The sequence below is a fragment of the Mustelus asterias genome, chromosome 7 (genome assembly GCF_964213995.1).
Source record: "Mustelus asterias chromosome 7, sMusAst1.hap1.1, whole genome shotgun sequence".
Taxonomy (NCBI): domain Eukaryota; kingdom Metazoa; phylum Chordata; class Chondrichthyes; order Carcharhiniformes; family Triakidae; genus Mustelus; species Mustelus asterias.
In genome coordinates, this window is record NC_135807.1 from 27,802,679 (window position 1) to 27,822,166 (window position 19,488).

The 19,488-nt window shown below is 44.7% G+C and overlaps 1 protein-coding gene across 1 annotated transcript in view; it reads left to right on the top strand.

Annotated features, from left to right (window-relative positions):
• Window positions 1–19,488, top strand: part of fam135b (family with sequence similarity 135 member B) — a 411,827-nt gene that overhangs the window by 382,793 nt on the left and 9,546 nt on the right. The window contains exons 17-18 of the mRNA XM_078217023.1: window positions 706–857; window positions 5,146–5,256. Coding sequence (XP_078073149.1) covers window positions 706–857; window positions 5,146–5,256 — 263 coding nt within the window. The remainder of the gene's footprint in view (window positions 1–705; window positions 858–5,145; window positions 5,257–19,488) is intronic.

Below are 19,488 nucleotides of genomic sequence, written 5' to 3' on the forward strand. Positions count from 1 at the left end.
GCCGGGAATTGAACCCGGGTCCCTGGCACTGTGAGGCAGCAGTGCTAACCACTGTACCACCGTGCCACCCCCAGAGCTTTAAGAAAGAAGTGAGCAGAAGAAAGAAGTATCAGGGCACATTGGCCTAAGGCTTGTGGCCTAGTTTGCTGATGCTTGGAAGAAATCTACCATCCTGAGCACAGATAGAAATTAATTGCTGGTGTATCATGGGCTGAACTGCAAATGCTGTTGGACCACTTCTGGCCCACTGATATCAGCAATGCCCTACCAAAAGCTCATCCACTTAAAGGAAAGTTAGGAATCGGGTATCACACTGGGAACTCAGGGGTTAACTGGTGGCAAAATATAAAAACAAAATGCAATGCTAATGATTTCCAGCTATGGTATTAACCAACAAATGATCGCTCGGAGGTTTTCATTGTAGTACTTTATAGGTTTCAGATCATAACACTGTATGTAACACATTTTAATTTTCCCTTCCACTACAGACATCGGCCATTCACCTCAATTTCTCAGCACAATTCTCAGTTATGCTGTCGTGCTTTGTAATGTCGTCCAACCTTGATATTTGCTCCTGTCTCTGGAGCTAGCGTTCTTCATGTTAAACGTCGACAACCACTTAGATATCTTCCACTGCCGAGATGGGATTTGTCACCCAATGTATTCTGTGAGATTTTAATTCACCTTCTGTGTGTTTCCGTGCAGTTTCATTGGCCACTCGCTGGGTAACATCATCATTCGATCAGTGCTGACACGGCCGAGGTTTCGATGTTACCTCAACAAGCTGCATACCTTCCTGTCACTGTCTGGGCCACACCTGGGAACACTGTATAATAACAGCACGCTGGTGAGCACAGGTAAGTTGCTGCCAGAGACAAGAGTTTGGAATGGTGGGCAATGCACTGCATGAATTATGGATTTTATACAATGTTCATGGCAGAAATCTGACCATTGTGGTAGTTTGTTTTAAATTACTGATTTAAAAAAAGAGTGGTGTTTCTGTTCCTAATGTGTAAGCCAAACAAGTTCCCCACCCCAAATAACATGACCTTGCTATAGTCCCCTGTCTGATAGTAGACTGTGGATGAGTCAATATTTCTTCCAACTGAAATTGCCCCCACAATAAACTATACTTAACATTTTCTTTCGCCTTTAGTGCAGGCTAAACAAAACCATGGAAATCCCCCGCATCCTGTATTCGAACACCACTTTTTTCATTACCAAAGTCGTTTGATGTTTACGTCCACATCAGTGTCTCCCACTTCCCTCACCACATCTATCTATCCCCTTCATCATTTTATAAACCTCTATTAAGTCTCCCCTCAGCCTCCTCCGCTCCAGAGAGAACAGCCCTAGCTCCCTCAACCTTTCCTCATAAGACCGACCCTCCAAACCAGGCAGCATCCTGGTAAATCTCCTCTGCACTCTTTCCAGCGCTTCCACATCCTTCTTATAGTGAGGTGACCAGAACTGCACACAATATTCCAAATGTGATCTCACCAAGGTCCTGTACATATCCTTATATGTTATATTTCAAGTGCTCATCCAAATATTTTTAAAGGTTGTAAGGTGCCCAGTCTCCACTACGTTCCCAGGCAGCGTGTTCCGGATTCCCACCACCCTCCAAGTGAACAATACTTTTTTCAAATCCCTTCTGAATCCCCTGCCCTTTACCCTAAAACTATGCCCCCTTGTAATTGACCCCTCAACCAAGATAGGCATTTATGATCGTCCTTCAGCTTTCTTGATCATTTTTTCAGACACCAGTCTACAAATTAGCACATTTATTTAATAATAAATTGGGACTTGAGGATTGAGTTATAAGGAGAGGCTGAATAGACTGGGACTTTTTTCTCTGGAGCGTAGGAGGCTGAGGGATGACCTTATAGAGGTCTGTAAAATAATGAGGGGCATAGACAAGGTAGATAGTCAATATCTTTTCCCAAAGGTAGGGGAGTCTAAAACTAGAGGGCATAGGTTTATGGTGAGAGGGGAGAGATACAAAAGTGTCCAGAGGGGCAATTGTTTCACACAAAGGGTGGTGAGTGTCTGGAACAAGCTGCCAGAGGTAGTAGTAGAGGCGGGTACAATTTTATCTTTAAAAAAGCATTTAGATAGTTACATGGGTACGATGGGTATAGAGGGATATGGGCCAAATTGGGATTAGCTCAGGGGTTTTAAAAAAAAAAGGCGGCATGGACAAATTGGGCCGAAGGGCTTGTTTCCATGCTGTAAACCTCTATGACTTTATAAGAAGTCTCACAACACCAGGTTAAAGTTCAACAGATATATTAGGAATCACGAGCTTTCAGAGCGCTGCTCCTTCATCACCTGATGAAGGAACAGCGTTCCTTCATCAGGTGGTGAAGGAGCAGTGTTCTGAAAGCTCGTGATTCCAAATATACCTGTTGGATTTTAACCTGGTGTTGTGAGACTTCTTACTGTGCCCACCCCAGTCCAATGCCGGCACCTCCACATCACATTAATTAAAATCATCATTTAATCAGTGATAGTGGAGTCAGACACTTTAGGAACATTTAAGCGGTTATTGGATAGGCACATGGAGCACACCAGGATGATAGGGAGTGGGATAGCTTGATCTTGGTTTCAGATAAAGCTCGGCACAACATCGTGGGCCGAAGGGCCTGTTCTATGCTGTACTGTTCTATGTTCTATGTTCTAAAAATTGCTGTGGTGCATTTGAGCTTTCAATTTCTGGGATGTTAGTCCATCAGGTGATTGTCCAGGGTCATCCTTGATTAATGCCACATTTTTGAGGTACTGGAAGATGAACAAATGATAGCCAAGCAGAGGGACACCTTCAGGGTCAAGGACCAGTAAGAAATCTTGGCTCGATTCAACCGCTTGACGTCTCAGGAATTAATCATGTGCGACAAACAAGTTATTCATGGCAAACAATGTCACTAAGAAATCCTAATTATAGTTACCAAAGGTTTCTTTTCACATGCTGACATTCCCTCTGATATTTCAAGTGGGTACTTTCAGTAAATCCAAGTCTCTTTGAGAAAGATTTCTTTTTAAAATCCCATGTTTCTTCTTGAAAATGGAGACTTCTTTTCTCCTTTTAGCTGGAAACAAACGCTTGCTGATGAAAGGCACTGGAGGCAGTGACAGATTACCGAGCATACAGCAGTAGTTTAGTTGTGAATTGAGACAGCAGCTGTTCCCATAGTTTAAGACTGAGACATGTTCTGCTCAATTCAAATCTACTCAGATGCTAATCAGATCTAAACAAATCTTTATCAAGACTCAATTTGTTCACAGAGAGATTTAAAGAGTCGCTCCAGCATTAGCATGCTGTCCTTTCACCATGGGATTTGTAGTTATAATCCAGCTCAGATTGATGAATGTTATCCGTTTCTGTGTCTGTGTGCGGGCATCACATTTTATCTGTTTTTTTTAGCTTTCTGGATTTCTCCCTCTCTCTCTTTCTCTCAATATTTCTTGCTTTCTGTCTCTTTCATGCTCAGTTTAATTATCTCTCTCTCTCTCTCTCTCCCTTGCTTACATCTTTTCTCATGAAAGGCTGCTACGTGAAGTGAATTTGGCTGCCTTGCCCAATTGCCAGTGATGAGATTCACAGCACACACCTGCCGACAATTCTGCACTAATTGGCAATCTCAATCAGATAGCATCTGGTATGAGGAACAGGAATGTCACACTGATGCAGCAGGAGCCGAAATCATTTTCTAGCGAGTCTGAGCCAAGACAGGCAAAGAGGTGTCTGTTGTAACACATTTCTAATCCTGGTGCTTAAAGACTGACTTTAATTATAGTGGAAGCCCCATTACCTGCCGTAACAGTAGAACGCTCGGCAGTCTGTCAGAAAATGCTCTGTCAGGTGCAAAACTGGACAAATGACAAATTTAAGCTGCAACTCCTTTGAGGGAGAGAACGTAATTTAACAAAAAAACAGGCTGGGCATGGTGTTATCTCCTGCTTTATTTTCTTTCCATACCTGAATGTATGAACACCCATGAATTACTTCCAATGTTGAGCTGGCCTCTATGAACTGAACAAACGAACCTCACAGAGAGAGGAGGAACCCTCAACTCTCATTTAACATCACTCTCATCCTATGTCTCTCTTCTCTCCTAACTCATCGAATATATGAGCCTCATTCCCATCCACATGTAGGAGGTGTAGAGGAGCTTGATTGCCATATAGGAAGTTAGCCAAGAACTGATCAACCAGCGGGAACACAAGCAATGCAAGTGCGACCTCTCAAACTGTAATCAAAAGGATTCAGATGTGACCATCTCACCTGCCTTTCAGGTGCCATTTCTTCATTCACCCTTCCTACAACATTTCCACACCTGTCTTGCTCTCCGTGACAGAACACAGTAAGGTGTGAGACTGCATCCTCTTTCATTATAGTCTCCAAACTCCCTTCATTGATTTGTCTCTTATGCTTCTTCTGTTTTGTTGAGTCAACTCTTCACTGCTGCACTGAACTTTCTTCTCCTCCTGACCCTTTTCAATGGCATTTGCACTACATCTCACTCTTGCCTCATTCCTTCTCAAGACCTCATGGGGATTTTCACAGTGTTAATGTAAGCTTACTTGTGACTCATAAATAAATAAACTTTAAATGTGGGGGTGGCACGGTGGCACAGTGGTTAGCACTGCTGCCTCACAGCGCCAGGAACCCGGGTTCGATTCCTGGCTTGAGTCACTGTCTGTGTGGAGTTGGCACACTCTCCCCGTGTCTGTGTGGGTTTCCTCCGGGTGCTCCAGTTTCCTCCCACAGTCCAAAGATGTGCAGGTTAGGTGGATTGGTCATATTAAATTGTCTCTTAGTGTCCCAGGATGTGTAGGTTAGGGGATTAGTGGGGTAAATACATAGGGCCATTCCCTTAGGGGATAAGATGCTTTGTCGGAGAGTCGATGCAGACTTGATGGACCAAATGGCCTCCTTCTGCACTGTAGCAATTCTGTGATTCCACGATAACTGCTTCAGACTTATTTCACAATCTATGTGCTTGAAAATCAAGATAGGCATCACATTATTCCTTGACTTAGCCTGTTCTCTATCCTAGTGTTTTAATCATGTGAGCCAGATAGGGGGAATGTTTGTACTTGAGCAGTTATTGGTAGCTAATTTTGCATTTTTCACCAATCCAGGCCTCTGGCTCATGCAGAAGCTGAAAAAGTCGAGCTCGCTGTTGCAGCTAACCTTCAAGGATCAGGCTGACCCTCGCAAGACCTTTCTGTACAAACTCAGCGAAAAACCAGGTAGGTGTTGTGTTTATTTTCTGTAAAAAGACCACCAGCTATTTGGTAGTATATCCTATTGAAGGATATGCTTGACTTTTACCCTTTCCCCACCCCCGAGCTCCTCCAAGTTTCTCACTGCTTTGAAAGCAATGACTGAGGCAGGGCTGCTAATGAATAAGTGCGAGCAATCATTTCAGCGCCTCACTCAAATGCATGTTTAGCACATGTCGCTGCTGTTTAAGTTCAAGTTTATTTATTAGTAACAAGTAGGCTTATGTTAACACTGCAGTGAAGTTACTGTGAAAATCTCCCGGTTGCCACACTCCGGCGCCTGTTTGGGTACACTGAGGAAGAATTTAGCATGTCCAATGTACCTAACCAGCACATCTTTGGAGTGTGGGAGGAAACCGGAGCATCCGGAGGAAACACACACAGACACGGGGAGAACGTGCAGACTCCACACAGATAGTGACCTAAGCCGGGAATCGAACCCAGGTCCCTGGTGCTGTGAGGCAGCAGTGCTAACCATTGTACCACCATGCTGCTCTATGTGAAAGCAAGTCAACTACAGTGAGCATCATAACCAAGCCTGTCTTACCTGACGTCCACTTCCACGAGTTCAGGAGGAATCTGTGACAGTTCTATCAGTCTTGGCACTTTCTTCCCTTTTAAAGGTCTGATAGTTTCACATTCCCTCATGCTCTTAAAATTGCATCTTCTGTCTTGCAGAAATATCTTGGTTCGAGGCTAATGATTAATTCTGATTGTGGTAAACAGCCAGCCAAAACCCATTTAGAATTTCCTCTAGGTATTCAATGTATTGATTTGCAGAAAATATGACACACTAAATAGAATCGCAAGGACTAAAACAATTATCTACATTTTTCTGCTTAAATAATACACAAAAACGAATCCATTCGGCTTAGACTTTATCCTTTGAAAGGTTTATAACCATAAATAGTTAATCAAATAATTCTTCCGTGAAACCTTTCAGTTCTTCCCTCAAAGTTTGTGTAATGCCAGCTATTGATTTTAGAAATACAACAGAGTTAAAGACCCTGAGGCTCGGTCTATTTGTTTTTGTTCCTTTGACGATAGGGCTGTCAATCAATCATGATCAAAGCTACAATATATTTTGGCATGATACAACACGGGTTAGACTATAGTATCGTGAAGAAAATCCATCGTAATGCTGATAAAAAGATAAACACACACTGTCTGGAATCTCAACTGGTACAGCATTCCAGAGCAAGTGGCCAAAGAATAGTGGCAACTGCTAACAAACTCCGTACCTTAGCTGGGAATCAGTTAAGATGCACAGCTCAGCCCATGTATCATGTACTCGATCCTGAAGACACGGTGGCACAGTGGTTGGCACTGCTCCCTCATAGCTCCAGGGACCCGGGTTCGATTCCAGGCTTGGGTCACTGCCTGTGCGGAGTCTGCACATTCCCCCTGTGTCTGCGGGGAGATTCTTCCGATGCTTTGGTTTCCTCCCACAGTCTGTAAGATGTGCTGGTTAGGGGCATTGGCCATGCTAAATTCTCCTTCAGCGTACCCAAACAGGCGCCAGAGTATGGCGACGAGGGAATTTTCATAGTAACTTCATTGCAATGTTAATGTAAGCCTACTTGTGACAGTAATAAGTAAAAAAAGCTGAATATCTGTCATTCTGCGTAAAACTCTCTGATACCTGTTATTCTATACGTAATCACACACACATCTATTATTTTACTCGATATATTTAAATCGCTATCTATTGTGTACTAAAAGGAAGGTTCAGCATCGGTAATAGGAAGTTGGTTAATTGGGATCTGAATGCTTGGTTCGGCTCAACTTGATATTGTCTTGTGTCAATAATTTCTTTTGCCATAAAGTGGCATTCGTTAGGCATAGAAAACAGTGTGTTACTTACTTGTTTCCTTTATTCTCTGCTCTGTCTTTCAATACATGCTGTGATCACCTCAGTTCATATATTGTTTCTTTCCCTTCTCGCTGTCCAATGCTAGGAGGAACTGGAACAATATTATTGATGTCTCACTGCCATTAACTTTTTTTGTTCATTCTTGAAATGTGGACATTGCTGGCTAGGTCAGCATTTATTGCCTAAATGCCCTTGAGAAGATGGTGGTGAGCGGCCATCTTGAACTATTATGGCCCATGTGGTGTAGGTATACCCACAATGCCGTTAGAAATGGAATTCCAGAATTTTGACCCAGCAACGGTGAAGTAGCGGCAATGGTGTGTGGCTTGCAAGGGAACGTCCAGTGGTGTTCCCATGAATCTGCTGCCCTGGTCCTTCTAGATGGTAGTTCTTGTGGGTTTGGAAGGTGTTGTCTAAGGAGACTTGGTGAGTTCCTGCAGTGCATCTTGGAGATGGTACACATGGCTGCCACTGTGCACCAATGGGGAAGGGAGTAGATGTTTGTGAATTGGGTACCAGTGGAGTGGGCTGCTTTGTCTTGGAGAGTGTCAAACTTCCTGAGTGTTATTGGAGCTGCACTCATCCAGGCAAGTGGAGAGTACTCCATCACACGCCTGAATTGTGCCTTCTAGATGGTGGACAGGCTTTGGGAAGTCAGGAGGTGTTGCTGCAACTATACAAGGTATTGGTGAGACCACACATGGAGTACTGTGCACAGTTTTGGTCCCTTTATTTGAAAAGGGTGTAGTGGCATTCCTGTTCTTTAGGACTCAGCCAGCTCGTCTGTGGTGGTACTACCAAGTAAGAGTTTTAACAACACCAGGCTAAAGTGGTACTACCAAGCCATTCTTGTGATGAACATTTAAGTGCCATACCCACTGTGCATCCTTAGCCCTTGCCATCCTCAGTGCTTCCTCCAGGTCGTGTTCAACATGGAGGAGTACTGATACATCAGCTGACTGGGAATGGAAAGTGGTAATCAGCAGGAGGTTTCCTTGCCCATGTTTAACCTGATGCCATGAGACTTCATGGAGTCCAGAGTTGATGTTAAGGGCTTTCTGGGCAACTCTCTGCCAACTGCACACCACTATGCTGCCACAACTGCTGCGTCTGTTCTGCTGGTGAGACAGGACATACCCAGGAACAGTGATGGTGGTGTCTGGGACATTGTCCGCAAGGTATGACTCCGTGAGTATGGCCACCTCAGGCTGTTGTTTGACCAGCCTTGTGAGACAGCTCCCCCAATTTCGACATTTGTCCGCAAATTCTAGTAGGGAGGACTCTTTGCTGTTGTTGTTTCTGGTGCCTAGGTTAATGCTGGGTTGCCCGTTCAGTCTCGTTCCTTTTAGGCTTTGGGTGGCTTGCTAGGCTATTTCAAAGGACATTTAAGAGCCAAACACATTGCTGTGGGTCTGGAGTCACACTTCTTAAAGTTTTAAAGTTTATTTATTAGTGTCACAGGTAGACTTACATTAACACTGCAATGAAGTTACTGTGAAAACATGTAGGCCAGACAAGATAAGGATGGCAGATTTCCTTCCCTGCTGAGCATTATTGAACCGGATGGGTTTTTATGACAATTGACAATAGTTTCATGGCTATCGTTAGACATTTAATTCCAGATGTTTATTGAATTCAAATGTCACCATCCGCCATGGTGGGATTCAAACATTACCCTGGGACTCTGGATTACTAGTCCAGTGACAATACCACTACACCAGCATCTCTCCTTCATGTACAGATGATATATAGAAAGGAAATTGGATTGAAGATTTGTTCTAAAATCAGTGCCAATGTTCCCCTGTAGTTATCTTTCAGAAAGACAGAGGTGACAAAAACTCTGATTTAGTTATTTAAATATTAAAAGCCTCCCCTTGTTGTGTTTGATCATCTGACTGGCTGTCTGCAAGGTCCACTCCGGTCACCTTGGCAGACAGGCTTGCCAACCCCTTTTCGTGAGGGACCACATTTCAATTTTATGCTCACTTGAGGGGCCGGTCTGCAAATTTTGGCAAGAATACGAAACAGCACCAAGTGAATGGAAATTTATCACTCGATGAATTATCCCCACCACTGCCAGTGTTCCTCCAGCCTCTGCTCTGCTCTCTGCCCGCCACATCTCCACCCCCGTCCCCCCAGCATCACACCCCTGTAAACTCACTGCCGTGCTCCTGTACTCCAGAAACTGAGAACTGATAACTGCCACTTATCTTCCCGCTGCTCATCCAATCGCAAGAGTGTTTTCTCCTCACTGTTTCCCCACTATGAACCTATCGGCAGCAAATGCGGGGAGGAAACAGCCAGGGATTAAATGAGCAGCTCCACAGCATTTTTCGGATCCACCTAGCTATTCTCCCATGTATCTTTGGCAATACTTGGCAGCCCAGGTACAAGCATAACCCGCTTTCCCCATTGAACTGAATAGATTTATTATTGTCACATATATTGTGATACAGTGAAAAGTATTGTTTCTTGTGATCTGTTACAGACAGAAAAATGCCATTCATAAAGTACATAGGGGAGAAAGAAAGGAGAGGGTGCAGAATATAGTGTTGCAGTTACCAACAGGTGTAGGGAAAGATCAGCTTAATGTGTGATAGGACCATTCAAAAGTCTGATGACAGCAGGGAAGAAGCTGTCCTTGAGTCGGTTGGTACGTGATCTCAGACTTTTGTAATCTTTTTCCCGATGGAAGAGATTGTGTCCGGGGTGCATGGGGTCCTTGGTTATGCTGGCTGCTTTTCCGAGGCAGTGGGAAATGTAGACGGGGTCAATGAATGGGAGGTTGGTTTGCGTGATGGACTGGGCTTCGTTCACGACCCTTTGTAGCTTCTTGCGGTCTTGGTCAGAGCAGGAGCCACACCAAGCTGTGATACAACCGGAGAGGATGCTTTCTATGGTGCATCTGTAGAAATTGGTGAGAGTCGTAGCTGACATGCCGAATTTCCTTAGCCTTCTGAGAAAGTAGAGGCGTTGGTGAGCTTCCTTAATTATAGCGTCAGTGTGGAGGGACCAGGACAGGTCATCGGTGATCTGGACACCTGGAAACTTGAAGCTCTTGACCCTTTCTACTTCATCACCTTTGATGTAGACAGGGACATGCCCTCCACTACATTTCCTGAAGTTGATGACGATCGCCTTCATTTTACTGACATTGAGGGAGCGATTATTGTCATCGCACCAGTTCACCAGATTCTCTATCCCCTTCCTGTACTCAGTCTCATCGTTGTTTGAGATCCAATCCACTATGGTGGTGTCATCAGCAAACTTAAAAATGGAGTTGGAGGGGAACTTGGCCACACAGTCATCAGTGCAGTAAGGGGCTGAGGATGCAGCCCAGGCCAGATTCTGCCTTGCAGGCTGCCTGTTGGACAAGCCTGTTGCAAGGAATCATGACTAACAGCCCATGTGTCACCTTTCGCTTACTCAAAGCAATGGACTCCCAGTGTAAGCCTTTTCCACATTTAGTTTAAATGGACGGTGAACATGTCTAAATTGAAGTGTGTGCTTGAACTTGGCCAAATCTGGATTGTTGCAAAATGAGTGTGACCAACTTTTAGCGGGAGGGAAATTAAGAGACACTTTGGATTTTGGCTGGTGGAAACGTGGGAAGAGGGGTGGAGGGGTGGTTTGTTGGTGTTGGGAGACTGTCCTGAACATGGGAGTGGTGGGAATGCAGCAGGGGAGACTGCGCGGAATGGGCGGGTGTACCATAGAAATGATACAGCACAGAAGGGGGCCAGTCAGCCCATCTTGTTCATGCTGACCCAAAGACACCCAGGTGCCTTTTCTCATCCCATAATGTCCATAGCCCTGCAACTTATAGTGCTGAAGGTGCAGATCCAGGTACTTTTTAAACAAATTTTGGGTCTCTATCTCCACCACCAACTCAGGCAATGAATTCCAGACACCCACCACCCTCTGCAGAGAAAAGATTTTTCTCATGTCCCCTCTAATCCTTCTGCCACTTAACATGAATCTATGTCCCCCCTGGTTTTTGAATACTACCAAGGGAACCATGTTCCTCTTGTCCACTCTATCTCTACCCCTCAAAATGTTATCGACCTCACTTATGTCGTCACCCTTCAGCCTTCTCTCTTCAAAGAAAAACAATCCCAACCCCTCCAGTCCCTCCTTGGAGTTACAATTGTTCAGTCTGGCAACATTCTAGTAAACCTTGTCTGCACTCTGTCCAGAGCAATTACGTCCTTCCTACAATGTGGTGACCACAACTGCACACAATACTGCAATTGTGACCTCACCAGTGTCTTATACAGTTTCATCATTATATCCCTACTTTTGTATTCTATACCTCTGCCAATGAAGGAGAGCATTCCATATGCCTTCTTTATAACCTTACCTACAAATAGATTGTTTTTAATTTGTCGGGGTGAAATGTTAGGGGAGCAGGCAGGAAGGTGGAGATGAGATGAGGTCAAGGTGAGATCAGCCATGTGGTCCCGTTATTTAAGAAGGGTAGGAAGGATAACCCGGGTAATTATAGGCCGGTGAGCTTGACGTCCGTGGTGGGGAAGTTGTTGGAGAAGATTCTTAGAGATAGGATGTATGCGCATTTAGAAAGGAATAAACTCATTAACGATAGTCAGCATGGTTTTGTGAGAGGGAGGTCATGCCTCACTAACCTGGTGGAGTTTTTTGAAGAAGTGACCAGAATGGTTGACGAGGGAAGGGCCGTGGATGTCGTCTATATGGACTTTAGTAAAGCGTTTGACAAAGTCCCTCATGGTAGGCTGGTGAAAAAGGTTGGATCTCATGGGATAAAGGGGGAGGTGGCTAGATGGGTGGAGAACTGACTTGGTCACAGAAGACAGAGGGTGGTAGTGGAAGGGTCTTTTTCCGGCTGGAGGCCTGTGACTAGTGGTGTTCCGCAAGGCTCTGTATTGGGACCTCTGCTGTTTGTGATTTATATAAATGATCTGGAAGAAGGTGTAACTGGGGTGATCAGTAAGTTTGTGGACGACACAAAATTGGCAGGACTTGCAGATAGTGATGAGCATTGTCAGAAGCTACAGAAGGATATAGATAGGCTGGAAATTTGGGCAAAGAAATGGCAGATGGAGTTCAATCCTGATAAATGCGAAGTGATGCATTTTGGTAGAAATAATGTAGGGAGGAGCTATACGATAAATGGCAGAACCATAAAGGGTGTAGATACGCAGAGGGACCTGGGTGTGCAAGTCCACAGATCCTTGAAGGTGACGTCACAGGTGGAGAAGGTGGTGAAGAAGGCATATGGCATGCTTGCCTTTATAGGATGGGGCATAGAGTATAAAAGTTGGGGTCTGATGTTGCAAATATATAGAACGTTGGTTCGGCCGCATTTGGAATACTGCGTCCAGTTCTGGTCACCACACTACCAGAAGGACGTGGAGGCTTTGGAGAGAGTACAGAGGAGGTTTACCAGGATGTTGCCTGGTATGGAGGGGCTTAGTTATGAGGAGAAATTGGGTAAACTGGGGCTGTTCTCCCTGGAAAGACGGAGGATGAGGGGAGACTTAATAGAGGTGTATAAAATTATGAAAGGCATAGATAGGGTGAATGGTGGGAAGCTTTTCCCCAGGTCGGTGGTGATGTTCACGAGGGGTCATGGGTTCAAGGTGAAGGGGGGGAGGTTTAACACAGACATCAGAAGGACATATTTTACACAGAGAGTGGTGGGGGCCTGGAATGCGCTGCCAGGCAAGATGGTGGAGGCAGACACACTGGGAACGTTTAAGACTTATCTCGATCGCCATATGAACGGAGTTGGAATGGAGGGATACAAAAGAATGATCAAGTTTGGACCAGGGAGCGGCACGGGCTTGGAGGGCCGAAGGGCCTGTTCCTGTGCTGTATTGTTCTTTGTTCTTTGTTCTTTGATTGTATCGAATGTCGGAGCAGGCTCGAGGGGCTGAATTGTATTCATTTTATTCTCCTGCTCCTAGTTCTTATGTCCAAACCTTGTTGGGGAGGGGTGGAGGAGAGTCTTTTGTTATTTACACTGTGGACAAGGGAAAATGAGGTGGGATGTTGTCTAGACGGCACGGTAGCACAGTGGTTAGCACTGCTGCTTCACAGCTCCAGGGACCTGGGTTCGATTCCCGGCTTGGGTCACTGTCTGTGTGGAGTTTGCACATTCTCCTCGTGTTTGCGTGGGTTTCCTCCGGGTGCTCCGGTTTCCTCCCACAGTCCAAAGATGTGCGGGTTAGGTTGATTGGCCATGCTAAAATTTCCCCTTAGTGTCCTGAGATGTGTAGGTTCGTGGGATTAGCGGGTAAATATGTAGGGGTATGAGAGTAGGGCCTGGGTGGGATTGTGGTCGGTGCAGACTCGATGGGCCAAATGGCCTCTTTCTGCACTGTAGGGTTTCTATGATTTCTATGATAGACCATGGAATCAGGTCACTTACTTCACATGTGGGGAAATTAAAGGTGTTCAGAGACTAGCAATAATTGACTCACATGCAGTCTTCAATTTGTTGTTTGAAAAATACTGAACAAATGGCAGCTAACAACTCAGAGCATAGAACAGTGGCCTCAGATAAGAAATGGCCCCGTAAAGTCTGAGGTGGCTAATCACCCTGTGCAAAATGATCCAGACACCCATTGCTTACAACTTGTAGGGCGGGATGTTACAGCCTCGCTCATCCTGAAACCATAATATCCCACCCAAGGTCAACGGACCTTTCTATGATCCGCTCCTCGTCCACTCTGCTTCCCATGGCAGGTAAGGCAGTAAAATTTCCACCGTAGTGTTCAATGGTTTAATCGATCTGTATTTGATAGTGTTGCTCTGTTCAACGATCACTGTGCTTAATTGCTTAAGCCTGCCAATGGAGCCAGAAAGCTTAATACAAAAGGTTCCAGAATGTGGGCTGAGAGCATTAGTGTAGAAATCCTGGAATTGCTGAGGTATTTTAACCCACTGTAAAAAAGCCTACTGTAGATTTGAGGTAAGTTAGATATATAAAGTATACAACTGATGAATGCACAACACAACTGACACCCTCAAAATTGTATTACCATTGTGGTTGAAACAGCCAAAAGTCTACATTGGCGTTTCTTCCCCTCCTGTATCTATGGTGCTTCTGCTTTCATCGTATTATACACAGTGGTGAGACATCATCAGTACAGTTCTCCTTCAAGGAAACAAAGGAATAGATAGGAAGTGCGGTCGTTGGAGCATATACCAAAAGACAGAGCAGAGAATGATTTTGTGAGAGCATTAATGTTTTCATTACACGCTACTGCCAGGTGAATTCTTGTAGAATTCCTGTCACAAGTAGATTTCTCCTCACTACGTACAAATGGAGTAACAGCATCTCACATTATGGCTGGAATTCAATGCCGGCAGGAGTCTCCAGTTCCGCTGCTGGCTCACCTCCGCTACAGGTTTCCTGACAGCGTGGGGTGGAATGAATGGGAAATCCAATTGACAGCGGCAGGACCAGAAAATTCCACCACTGGCACACAGCACACAGCCTCCCACCATGAGAAACATGTGGCCGCAAGGCCAGAGAACCCACGCTATATATCACCTTTAACATGGTGAAAATCCCAAGGTGCTTCACAGGAATCATTTATAGAGTAAAACATGACACCAAGCCCCTCAGAAGGTCAGGCAGATAATGACCATAATCTTGGCTTGACTGTATTTTAAGGAGCCTCTTAAAGGAGGACAGGAAGCTGGCTAGGAAAAGAGCTTTAGGGAAAGAATTACAGACTTAGAGCTGGGACAGATGAAGCAATTAAAACTGGGAATGCACTGGAAGCCAGAATTAGAAGATCAGACAGGGAGTTGGTTCAAGACAAGATATCGGCAGCAGAGGTTTGCATGAGTTCAAGTATATGGAGGATAGACTTTAGGAGGCCAGCCAGAAGAGCATTGGCATAGTCAAATGTACAGGTAACAAAAGCATAGATGAGAGTTTCAACAGCAGATGAGCAGAGACAGGGGTGGAGTCAGACAATAATACAGTACAGTGTGAATTTTCAAATACACATTAGCCACATCAAGGTGTACCTCAGCGCCACCTCCCTCCTCCACTCTCCAAATTATCTGCTTATCCAACATCCAGTCTCAGGTGAGCAGAAAATTCTTTTAATTAAATATTGGGAATGTTGTCTTTGGTTTCCACCACAAACTCCGTGAACCAGCTACTGACTCCAACTCTCCACCTAACAGTTGTCTGAGGCTGCACTAGATTGTTTGCAACAATGGTTTGATCTCAGGTTGAGCTTCCAACCACATACCTGCGCCAACCTGAGACCTATTCCATCCAGTGGAACAATACCATATTCCTTTGTTGTCTCTGGGTTTGACCATTCCAGTACACTCCTTGCTGGCCTCCCACCATCTGTAAATTTGAGGTCATTCAAAATTTTGTTGTGCACACTTTAGCTCACAGTAAGTCCCATTCACCCATCACCCCTGTGCTAAATGACCTATATTGGGTCCCAGAGCAGAAATGCCTTCATTTTAAAAAATTTTTATCCTTGTTTTCTAATCCCCCTATCTCTGTCATCTCCACAGCCCTCTGGGATCATAAAATCCTACAGTGCAGAAGGAGGCCATTTGGCCCATCGATTCTGCAGCGACCACAATCCCACCAAGGCCCAATCCCCATTCATTTACCCTGCTAATCCCCCTGACACTAAGGGGCAATTTAGCATGGCCAATCCACCTAACCCGCACATCTTTGGACTGTGGGAGGAAACTGGAGCACCCGGAGGAAACCCACACAGACACGAGGAGAATGTGCAATCTCCACACAGACAGTGACTCAAGTCGGGAATTGAACCCAGGTCCCTGGCGCTGTGATGCAGCAGTGTTCACCACTGTCCCACCGTGTCGGGATATGTGCTGTCCTCTAATTCTAACCTCTTGAACAGTCCTGATTGTGAATTAGAGGCTATGCATTCAGCTGCCAGGTCCTAAGCTCTGATATCCCCTCCCTTATTCTTTCTATCTCTCTACCTCTCTTCCATCCTTTGAGACCCTCCCTTAAAGCCTCTTCTCATTGACTTTAATATTACGTGACTTCATAATCAAACTTTACCTCAATGTACCTGGTAAGCTCTGATGTACCATAGGATATTATGTTAAAGGTGCTGTATAAATACAAGTCATTTTGTTGACGCTGTGGAGGCCGACAATCTTGGTCATGGAGTGGACACTTGCGGTCGGAAATTTACATTGAGTTCAAATATGACAACAAGGTCGTAAATGGTCTGGTTCAGCCTGGGACGTTTTTCAGCAAGAAGCACAATGACAATGGTTAGAAACATAAAGCTGGGGGAAATGTCTGCCCCTCCAGCATTAGAGCATTCCTAAGAGTAATCCTGAGCGAAATATTGTTTGGCAGTCTAGTCTCTGACACAAAGCTTGCAAAATAAAATTGCCGGCCAAATTGCTATCAGGAACATAAGTCAACATGAAAAATGTGCAATATTTATGTGATTTGAAGAGTTCGATGTCTTTGGCAGCTGTGTTTATTAACGAGCATATGTACAAATATTAAGTGGGTTCTTATAAAGTAGAAACATCTGTCAGAAATGCTGAAACAGATGTTCCTGCAAGCCATCGTGCCTCTGTAAATATTGTGCTGAAGGTTTTATTAACTGCTCTTCGGCAAGAGGTAATTCAAGCTGCAAGCCAAACTCTGTGCTGCTGAAGACAAAGGCACAGAGTTCCATTCCCAAGTATGTAATGTGAAATCATCTGAAGTTCTCTCATGACTCCTAGGGCAGCCTTCCGAGATTCTATGATGCGCGCACGGTGTGGGCGAACATGCAATCTCAATTGTCTCTGAGCTCGTGGCAATTTGAGCTCAGCGCCTGTTTATTGATTTGCTCTCTGCAAGATGAATGAGGATTTTTAAAATAAAATTTACAAGTGTTCATCATAATGAAAGTGAAAGTTCAGGTATACGAACAATAAACCCTGTGAAAGGCTTCCATTTATCCCAGAACATTGCCGCTGCTCTCAGAAATACCTCGAAGTACACTGTCTACAGTGATTTACTCTGAAGAGCAGAGGTTATTATGACAGCAGATCCAGCACCCATTTTGTACGCCGCGAGGTTCCCCGACCAATAATGGGGTGAATTACCTATTTTACTGTTGACTGAAGTAGGAAACTTGGCCACGCTCTCAGCACTGCCAGCTCTACAACAATTGGCTGAAAGTGGGCGTTAGTGAATCACGATGGTGGCCGGAATCTTATCACCGTTCATGGCAGCGGAATTTTCCCAACCCTGGCCGTCAAATTCTCCGACCTCGCTGCAGTGGGAGCGTGGCATGGACGGCCAGTAAGATCGCGCCCAATGTTTTTCTCTGAATGGGAGTCGCACCTCCGAAGTAGATAGGTCAGGGAGCGAAAAAAAGAAACCAAGTCGGATCATTTTGAATTTTTTTAAAAGATGTATGATTTAGGAGAGTTTTAATAAGGGTTGTGAATTATAAATTAGATGAAAGTAAAGTCGAGAAAAAGGTAAACAAAATGTGTTGAAGATTTTTATCAGTTCTTCAGTGCCAAAGGTGAACATCTTATGATGAGAAATGAAGTGATAGTTTACCCTTGAGTCGCATAGTTGAAAGTATTTATTGATCTGCTTGTTAGAGGTTTACAGCATGGAAACAGGCCCATCGGCCCAACTTGTCCATGCCACCAAGCTAGTCCCAATTGCCCGTGTTTGGTCCATATACCTCTACAGCCATCTTACCCATTGTAACTGTCGAAACGCTTTTTAAAAGACAAAATTGTATCCGCCTCTACTACTACTTTTGGCAGCTTGTTCCAGACACTCACCACCCTCTTATTCTTTTTGACTAAGTTCTTTCTGCAAATCAGTAAACCTTAAAGCTGGGAAGCGTGCTGATTTAGGTTGAGAACATGATTAGTTTCAGTCTTTTTTTTTATTGGTACCTTTTGTTACTTTAATTCTAATCAAAAAAGCCGATTCAAATGACGTCCAATCATTGAGGGACAAAGCAGATCCAAGCTGACAAGACAAGACTTTGCATCCCATCTTGGGCTCGATCAAACAAGATCCAAGCTGAAGGGATGAGGCATTGCACCCCCTCCCGGGCTTGATCTAACGCTTCGTCTTAGCCAAAAGGCCGAGACTGCTTTGAAAAATTGCATCAGGTAAAGCTGTGGTTTAACCTCATTTGCTATCCTGATCCTTTACTCTACCCTAGCTTAGGCAAACGATCGCAGGCACCAGCACACTTGATACTGTCAAAGGCAAGCAGCCTTTTGGTGATCACTGTCAAAGCAAGAATCATGGAATCATACAGCGCAGAAGAGGCCCTTCAGCCCATTGAGTCTGCACCGACACATTAGGAACACCTGAACTCCCATCTAATCCCATCTACCAGTACTTGGCCCATAGCTCTGAATGTTATGATGTGCCAAGTGCTCATCCAGGTACTCTTTAAAGTGGGTGAGGCAACCGCCTCTACCACCCTCTCAGGCAGTGCATTCCAGATCGTCACCACCCCCTGGGTAAAAAGAAAATTCCTCACATTCCCCGTTAAACCTCCTGCTCTTTATCTTGAACTTATGTCCCCTTGGGACTGACCCTTCAACGAAGGGGAACAGCTGCTCCCTATCCACTCTGGTCCATGCCCCTCATAATCTTGTACACCTCAGTCTTCAGAAAACAACCCACGCCTTCCCAGCCTCTCTTCATAACTTAAATGTTCCAGCCCAGGCAGTATCTGGTGAATCTCCTCTGCACCCCCTCCAGTGCAATCACATCCTTCCTATAATGTGGCGACCAGAACTGTACATAGTACTCCAGCTGTGGCCTCACCAGCTGTGGCTCACACACAAAGAATGGACTTGTGCACAAGACACCTGAAGGCTGCTGGTACTTCATTTATCACTTTTTAACCAATAATGCTGGCGTCAGTGTTGGTACTGACGATGAAAATACCTTTCTAAAAGAAGGTTTGCTCAGGGAGCTCGGAACGTTCATAGATCCGCGATGTTTAAAAGTAATTATTTGTTTATCCCCGGGACTGAGTTTAAACATTAAATGTTAGTAACGTTCAGAAGTTCTGAGATCGATTAAGTACTTTCCTTTATTTCAGTAGACTGCCATGGTCCTAAGTGAAATTCATTTTAGGCAGTTTCGATTCAATTTCAGTATCTCCAAGCCCACAACAAAAGGCCGACATTACTACGCACTGAATGGCACTAAATCTCGAAGAGGTCTTTGTCGAGGTCATAAAAGTGTTTGATGTGGAAAGTAGAAGCGTTGCACTAGTGCGGTGAAATGTGAACTGCAAGGATTAACACACAACGCAGGAGCAGAGCAG